Here is a 9,042-nt window from a genome sequence, read left to right as displayed (position 1 = left end):
TCCTGTTTGTCCACATACTACATTAATCTCACTTAATTACCCTTAATTAATTTGATTAATAGGAGTTTTAATTTTTAGGATGTTACAATGCACATCAATTTTGGACTAGCCATGGAGGTAAAATGAGCTTTAATGTTAGAAAGTATAATTTGACTTACAATAAGAGGGATGAGTCTGTCCTTGCTTATTATATATATGTTTGTAGTAAGGAGGGAGTGCAAAAGCCAGACAAACGAGATTATAAAATGAAACATCTTTGTGCATATACTAGAATGGATTGCAAAGCAAACATGATTGTAAAACTTATGGATGGAAAATGGAGAGTGAATTTGTTAGTGCTCATAATCACTCTTTGCATCCTCCCAATTCATTGCATCTTTTACGGTCCCAATATAAAATAGGTGAAGCTCAAGACAAGGAAATAGAAACTACAAATGATGTTGGGCTTCAACAAAAAGCTATATTTATTTTGATGAGTAGGAAGTGGAGGTAGAGCTAATCTGGGATTTACAAGAGAGGATGTCAAAAGTTATTTAAGGGCTAAGAGGTAATGAGAAATGAATTTGTTAGTAAGCATAATCACTCTTTGCACCCTCCAAATTCATTGCATCTTTTATGGTCCCAATGTAAAATAGGTGAAGCTCAAGACAATAAAATAGAAACTGCAAATGATGTTGGGCTTCAACAAAAAGCTACCTTTAATTTGATGAGTAGGCAAATTGGAGGTAGAGCTAATATGGGGTTTACAAGAGAGGATGTCAAAAGCTATTTAAGGGCTAAGAGGTAACGAGAAATGAAGTATGGAGAAGCTGGATCTTTATTAAAATATTTTCAACAATAGTTGGCAAAGAATCTATCTTTTTTTTCATGCTTGTCAAATGGATTTTAATGAGCAAATAACAATTGTGTTTAGGGCTAATCCTTAGATACTAATAGATTATGCTTATTTTGGTGATGTTGTTTTATTTGATACAACTTATTGCACCAATCATCAAAATAGACCCCTTGCTATTTTTTCAGACTTTAACCATTACAGAACATGGGTAACATTTGGTGCTGCATTATTGTATGATTTGTTGTTTTCAGTGGGCGGATGAACTACGGTCCATGTTTAAGGAAGCAGAAGGGTGTAGAAGCAGGCATGTGTCTAGTGTAGATGAATATAAACGGAACGAAATTTTATCATTCGCCTCGGGGCCAATTATCATTCCTGCAGGGTATCTTGTTGGACAGAAAGTGCCACAAGCTACCGTAGAATGTGATGAAAGCAATCACAGCTCTTTGAGGTTATTAGTCTCGGTGGACGATGCCTTAATGACATCGATGGCTACCAGCTGGTGATGACTCTTGATTTTTTGTTTTTCTACAGTTGTAACTCAATAACCGAATGAGATTGATTACGCTTGTGCAGAGGGAAAAAAAGAGCAAGGGAAATTTGTCAACTCAATAAGCTTATGCGCTTGATTCGTAAGGCCGGGACGGCAAGTGAGGAAGAGGTGATAGAGAAGATTAAGAGAAAGATTGAGAAGACTAGGAAAGAGATGCTGAGATTAGTGTTGCAGAAGGAAGCATGTATGGTTCCAGCTGAAATCAAATATGTGCACTGGAAAATGATCAAATCACTTCACGTGATTTATCAAAGGAAATGATGTAATTCATGCAAAGGAAATGCCCCATGAGTTGCTTAACATCAGAGATGTAGTTCTCAACCATCCCATCGTTCTGGATTCATAGGCTCTCATTTGACAGTAAGCTTTCAAATTAGATGAAGCTTATAGTTACCGTAAATAAATCAAAATGAGATTCAAGAGATGCATACTTTAAGAAAAGGAAACTAATCTACAGATTGGCTTACTAAAAATACGTTGAATATGTCTGATGATTTCATGCCTCTAACTGAGCATCCTAAGGATATGTAGAAAGCATCCAAGGCCTATACTCTCCCTCGCTTTGCTCTCTTGATTTTATCGTGAGATTGCAACCCAAGCACATAAAATTTCAAGGATGGAGTTTAACTGAAACCATACTTTGAATATTCTCGCGGCCACAGGCCTTGTGATTTTCTATGTTGAGTCACGGTTGAAACTTGAGACTTGAACGATTCAGCCCTCTGGTTTGAGAGCAGAGTCGCACACGAATAGAGAGAATAAAAAAAAAAACAAAGGAAGAAGGGAAATTACTTGTTTGAATAAGAAGACCATGGAGTTAGAAGAAATGCTATGAACTATTGGCCACTGGGTGTAGCAAAGTTAACGTAATAGTCAAATACTTTGTTTTCTTTCCAACGTTTTCATCCTTTAGTGCGGCTTTATGCAATTGTGATAGAGAATTTGAAGATGACGACGACGATTAGTAAAATAACGTGGGCCATATCTGCCCACAGAGATTTTTATTTCCTGTTTTATTTAATCAGAGGCGTATGAAATTAATTATAATACTATTTTTTAAAGTGAACCGAAGTACAAAATTAATCTCAATTTTGCCACTAGTGGCTAGTTCTGAGGATACAAGGTGGGAAGTGAAGGTCTAAAGTTGAAACCCCCGTAATGTATCCTAAAAATAGTAATATTATAATTATTAATTTATAAAAAATATTTTAATTAAAAGTCTAAAAGTTAAATAACCAATTTTGCCACTAGTGGTTGCGTTTGGATGCATGCTGATTTTGATTTAAACCGACTGCTTGTTTGGGCAACAAAAAATTCATGGATATACATTTGGATTTAATTCCAGTTCCAAATTCTTTTTCTATCATCGTTACTTCATAATTTGTAATACTCTCTAAATCCCTGTTATTTGAAATACCCTTCTCTTCATTATGTTAAATTCCGTCATAATTTAAAATATTAAATTTATGGATTTTTATATTAGAATCTGGAAGTTTTAAAATTAACAATACAAGAAATTTTAAGTGTAAAATTTTAAACCTACAATAAGTCAAATCTATCCATCTAAAGTACGCTACATAAAATTTTCAGTTTTACTCATTTTAGAATTACATTATTACTTTACAATATACATCAAATAAATGTTAAATAAACTAAACCGTTGTACAAACTTGACATAATTGCCAACCTCTCGTGCTTATAAATAATGCATCAAATATCGCCACAACCATATTCATTGGAAGAGGATTACTACAACAACGTCCCACAAGGAATAAGCAAACAGTACTGATGGCTTCTCACTCCACCATTCATCACCTATCCAACCACTCTCTTCCTTGCCCCATTAATTCTCTCCCCATCCATCATTCCTCTAACGTGACCTTTCATGGTACGATCACTTTAAGAATACAAACACACACACACGCGAATCTATCCTCCTCTACAAAAGCTTACATAGTATTATCGCTTATGCTGTTATAGGGGTTTCGCGGTTGAAGGCTAGAGTCATCGTTTCAGCAAAAAACTCTGAATTCATAGCAGATTTTAGAGAAAGAAGAAGCAGTAGCATATCAGCTGAGAAGATAACTTCGTCAGAAGTGTCACAAGCTGAAGGATTGACAATTCCAACATGTAATTGGAATGGGATTAAGGTTAAAGTAGAAGATGAGGAAGCTTTAGAGGTACGTGGAGTTTAAAACATTTATTCTCCATAATATAATCTTGATGCCATGCATGTTCTTTATGGTGAGTTTTTGGTGTCATGCACATGCCGTTTCGGTTTGAAAAAGGATTCTGTAATGAATGAGGAGATCAGAACGAGAGTGGAAGCCATTAGAATGAAGTTAGAGTCAAGTAAAGGGGAAAAGACCATATCACCCTCAGCTTATACAACATCTTTGGTGGCTCTGGTAGAAGATGTGAATGGGAGTGGGGCACCCCATTTCCCAGAATCTCTTCAATGGATAATAGACAATCAGCTTCCAGACGGATCCTGGGGAGATGCTCATACATTTTTGGCTTATGATAGGCTTATTTGCACCTTAGCTTCTGTTATTGCGTTAACACACTACAACGTTCATCCTGAAAAAGTCGAGAAAGGTAGCTGAATGATCAATATTCATATATATATATATATATATATTGGATTCATGTATATTAAACGCTCGAGAAATTTATATTCAAATGTTTTATATATATGCAATTGTTTTATACATACAGGGCTTAAATTCTTTAAGGAGAATGTAAACAGATTGGAAACAGAAAACACAGGGCACATGACATGTGGGTTTGAAGTGATTCTGCCAAAACTTCTTGATTTGGGACAAAGTTTGAAAATTGATCTGCCCGATGACTTCCCTACCCTCAAGGGAATACTAGCAAGGAGAGATGCTAAGCTCAAAAGGTACATAACATATCCACTACTATTTTTTTTAATTATAATAAAAAGAATCAAGGTAGCTAGGATTTGAGAATTCTCAGCATAGTCCATCGATCATGCTTTATTCAAATTAAAGAAAGTGTTAGTAGCGTGTAAAATCACAATGACAATAACTCATGGTTTTGAACTTATATATATAGGATACCGATGGAGGTGTTGCATAGTGTACCTTCAACGCTGCTGTTCAGCTTGGAAGCAATACCAGGGCTTCAATGGGAAAAGCTTCAAAGAGTGAGAAGCAAAGATGGCTCTTACTTGTTCTGTCCCTCTTCCACTGCTTTTGCTTTTGCCGAAAGCAAAGACCCTCATTGCCTCAATTACTTAAACAACGTCGCCCAGAACTTTAACGGCGGAGGTGTGTATGTGTGTCAACCTAGAGCAAACAAATCCAAGTGGTTTTCTGGTTACTATTACGAATCGTATATAATTAATTATGCAACGTACTGAAATTAATTAGTATAAACCTCGCCTGGCATCAAATTATGAATGATAATGACATTATTATTTATTTATTTTTCTGAAATTGTAGCCCCAGATTCTTTCCCCGTAGATTTTTTTGAGCCATTATGGATTGTTGATCGATTGGAACGCTTGGGAATTGCAAGATATTTTCAACCAAAGATAAAAGAGATTTTGGATTATGTTCACAGGTATAACTACCTCTTCTTTTCGATTAACAAGAGTTACGTTGTTCTGAGGATTTTATTATCTACACATAGGCTCACGATCTATTTTAAAAGATTTATGTGTACGTACTCTTAGTCTAATTCAATATAAGTAAAGAATTCTGACCAATGCTGGCTAACAATGTACTTTTTCAGAAATTGGAACGAGAGAGGCATTGGATGGACAAGATACTCAGATTTGCCAGATCTAGACGATACATGTATGGGATTCAGGTTACTAAGATTGAACGGCTACGATGTTTCAGCTAGTAAGTAATAATACCGTTTGTCAAATTAATTACAAATATATATAGTAATTAGTTATTAATTTTTCTCTATAAATATCTATATATGATCATATTTAAAATGAATTTAAAGAAAAATGCTAATGAATGACATTGGTTTGGTGTGGTACTGAATAGATGTATTTAAAACATTTGAGAAAGATGGAGGGTTTGACTGCTTCCCTGGGCAAACAGATGAAGGGGCATCAGTGATGTTTAATTTTTACAGAGCAACTCAAGTTCAATTCCCAGGAGAGACTATTCTTGATGAAGGCAACAACTTTGCATCCAATTTCTTGACTGAGAAACGAGCTGCTAATCAGATTTTTGATAAATGGATCATAGCCAAAGATCTACCTGGCGAGGTATATATGTTACGTTGTTGTCAGGTTTACTCAATAGTGAATCTAATTAGTCATGAAGATTGTTGGATTAAATCTTTTTGACCACGAAAAAAAAATTAAAATGATATGAAGATATAGAATATTTGTATTTTTCAATCGTTAAGTTCTTTATTTAACAATAACAGGTTAGTTATGCATTGGATTTTCCATGGTACGCAAGTCTTCCTCGTGTAGAGACTAGATTTTACTTGGAACAATATGGTGGTGGAGATGATGTCTGGATCTCCAAAACCCTTTACAGGTAATTTTGTTTTTCAGATATTCTACCATAACTTTTATACTCAACTCACTTGTAGTTTGTTTTCAAGTTGAAAAGATGAGTTTTTTTTTTTTTTTTTTTGGTGCAGGCTGCATAAGGTCAGCAATAACAATAACCTTGAACTTGGAAAATTAGATTTTAACAAGTGCCAAGACTTGCATCGCAGAGAATGGAAAAGGATTCAAGAGTAAGCAGGAAAGCCTAATTGCTTTCCCTTGATTTCTAATACTGGAAATATCTTTCTAATAAATAAATAATATTTTGTTATAGGTGGCACTCAGAATTTGGATTACAAGGGTTAGGACTGAGCATAGAAAGACTTCTTTTGGCATATTTTCTGGCTGTGGCCAACATATTTGAGCCCGAGAGATCACAAGAACGAGTTGCATGGGTCAAAACTTCTGCTCTTATTCACACTCTTTCATCCACATATCGTGATCTACAACAAAGAACAGCCTTTGTGCAAGAATTCAATAACTGCAGCACCTCCTTAAATGATCGGTAATTACACTCACTGTTCATATATATATATATATATAATTCCACTCGACTTAATAAAATCATTATTCAACGTACTTGTATGCGTTGCAGATGGCTGAATAGAAATAGGAGCAGGGAGGGGTTATTGAGGACTTTGATAGAAACTTTGCATTGCTTATCTCAGAGCTCAATAGCTGCTAGCTTTGATATTCTTCATGATGCAGTAGGTTCTCTCTTGTTAACGAAACCATTATTCATCAACTTTCGATGATAATAATTAAAAACAGGATTGACTAATTGGCAATACTTTGATCCATTGAATGCATGCAGTGGAAAAAGTGGCTATTGGGATGGCAGAGCGAAGGAGACAAGTGGGAAGGAGAAGCTGAGCTGTTGGTGAACATGATCAATATTAATGGTGGTTACCAACTTTCTCATGACTTACAACTCAATCCTCAGTACCAGAGACTGGTCCAAGTGTCTAATCAACTCTGCCATCAACTACGTTCTCTCCAGAGCACCAAGGTGATTGCTTAATTACCAACTTCGATCATTAAGCATCATTAACAAATGAGATTATCATATCTTTTTAATGGTAATACATGCATGCCACAATTCACTTGTGTGTGTGTGTGTGTGTGTGTTTTTTTTTTTAAATTATCAGGAAAACAACAATAATGGAAGCTTCAAGGCCAACACAAGCGTCATCTGCAGCCCAGAAATTGGGGCAAAAATGCAAGAGCTGGTGCAGTTGGTGCTGTCTTCTAATGGCATGGATCTCAACATGAAGAAGACATTCCTCACAGTGACCAAAAGCTTTTACTATGCAGCTCACAGTGATCCACACACTATCAACTCTCACATTGAAAAAGTCCTCTTTGAGAGAGTCATTTAGTGCATGAATAATCGCATGTTGATATCGTGAGAAACTCGCAATAATCCCTGTACTGTATGACATGTTATTCTATGTACGTCTTCTAATAAAACGATGGTTTAGATTGGTTAATTTTCTCCCCATACTTAAAATACAAAAAGATTATGCCGCGTATTCTTTTCATGATTCATTATCAAGTCTAAGTTCAAAACCAAAAGGTTGTTCATGATGCTTGATCAAGTCTAAAGTCTCTCTCTCTCTCTCTTAACAAGTCTAAAGTTGATCTACTTTATATATAATGAAAGAAAAAATATATTACATTTGTAAAGTATTATCTCCATTCAAAAATATAAAGCATTTTTTGAGAAGTTAAATATTTAAAAATGTAAGACATTTTTAATCTTTCGAGGTGTAATTATTATTATTTTTTAAAGTGTCCCTATTGATAATAACTCTATATTTATTATAGGGTGTTTAATAGGGGTAAATATAAAAAGATAAAATTAATTTTAAAATATGTAATTACTTTATTGGAGATAAGATTTAATTAAAAATACCTTACATTTTTTAATAGAGGGAGTATCTTTTTGCATTAAAGTGCCAAAAGGATTTGATAAACTTGAATACGATATTTGCCTCGCCTCTTTTGTTATTCTAACTCTCTTGAAGCATAATTTCTTTATTCGAATTCAATGTGATTGATTGTTCTAAACTTTTGAAACAGATTCGTGCATAACTTTCCACAAACTATTTTGGAAATCATTAAAATTTTTGAAAGATATGTTTCAAACAAACTTTTCAGGAATGACCTCTCTTTTTTTGTTGAGGTTCTTTGCTTTACTATGATAACTTGGGGAAGAGTCCAAGTGTTGTTAATCATGATTTTCAGAATCTAAGCAATAATTCTCTCGGCGATGTCTTCTAGTTAGTCACGTCACGTCTTTTCTAGTTAGTTATGATGGCTTATATACTGAATAGGATGAGCATTAGAAGGCAAGAATAGATAAAAATGTTGGCACGTTTTAAACATCACTGCATGGGATAGTTGGCGAGGGACTTTCTAGAAGGCGGACTGAATGCATCTGACTAGTGATCCATCATCCCGGGCGATGTATTTTCTAAAGAAGGGTTTATACAGACTTTCAATAATCAAAATGCTTACTCCGTCTTTTTGGTTAAAAAAAAAAATTAGGTGAGTTAGGTAATCTTTCACTAACAAGGTTTTCATATCAGAAATAAGATTTGATCTCATAACCTTATGAATTATAAGACAAACCCTTACTAATTGGACCAGGTAATAGAATTATTGGAAATAAAATAAAGCATCTATATTTTCAGTTTGTATTAAAGTAATAAATTGTAAAATATAATCACCGTCAGATTAGTGTTTTTTTTATTTTAGTAGTATTTTTTGTCATGTTTATCTTTCTTCATTTTTTTAAAATTTAAAATTAAACATACTTGATTTTAACTACAGACATTTTCTATTTTTATATAAATTTATTTTTATTACTATATTAGCATATTTTTTATTTATAAAGGTTTAATTGTTTTTTTTTTGGATAGACTATAAAGGTTTAATTTTAACATATGAGTGATAGGTTCATAAATAAAACAAGACACTTTATATTTTTAAGTTTAACGTGCTTAAGAGTAACAAAATATTTAAAAAAAAGGATAAATGAGCTAGTTATCTCCTGAACTTTAAATTTAGTAGCATCATAGATTTTGAACTCATTTATTATGCAAT

The 9,042-nt window shown here is 34.0% G+C and overlaps 1 protein-coding gene across 1 annotated transcript; it reads left to right on the top strand.

The window, feature by feature from the left end:
- The first annotated feature begins 3,143 nt into the window (after nt 1-3,143).
- LOC129316404 (ent-copalyl diphosphate synthase 5-like) lies at nt 3,144-7,447 on the top strand. Its single transcript, XM_054960809.1, has 14 exons — nt 3,144-3,276; nt 3,369-3,568; nt 3,677-3,986; nt 4,107-4,290; nt 4,467-4,681; nt 4,856-4,976; nt 5,148-5,260; nt 5,414-5,640; nt 5,805-5,920; nt 6,027-6,125; nt 6,209-6,439; nt 6,530-6,641; nt 6,749-6,943; nt 7,083-7,447. Exons 1-14 carry the CDS (start codon nt 3,177-3,179, stop codon nt 7,311-7,313), a joined length of 2,454 nt encoding a protein of 817 aa, XP_054816784.1. The 5' UTR covers nt 3,144-3,176; the 3' UTR covers nt 7,314-7,447.
- The last annotated feature ends 1,595 nt before the right edge of the window (nt 7,448-9,042 follow it).

This window comes from Prosopis cineraria, unplaced genomic scaffold (genome assembly GCF_029017545.1).
Source record: "Prosopis cineraria cultivar Desert tree isolate PC_DT_omini unplaced genomic scaffold, ASM2901754v1 PC7, whole genome shotgun sequence".
Classification (NCBI taxonomy): Eukaryota; Viridiplantae; Streptophyta; class Magnoliopsida; order Fabales; family Fabaceae; genus Prosopis; species Prosopis cineraria.
Note: the sequence above shows the minus strand (reverse complement) of the source record. Positions and strands in the feature narration are given on the sequence as shown.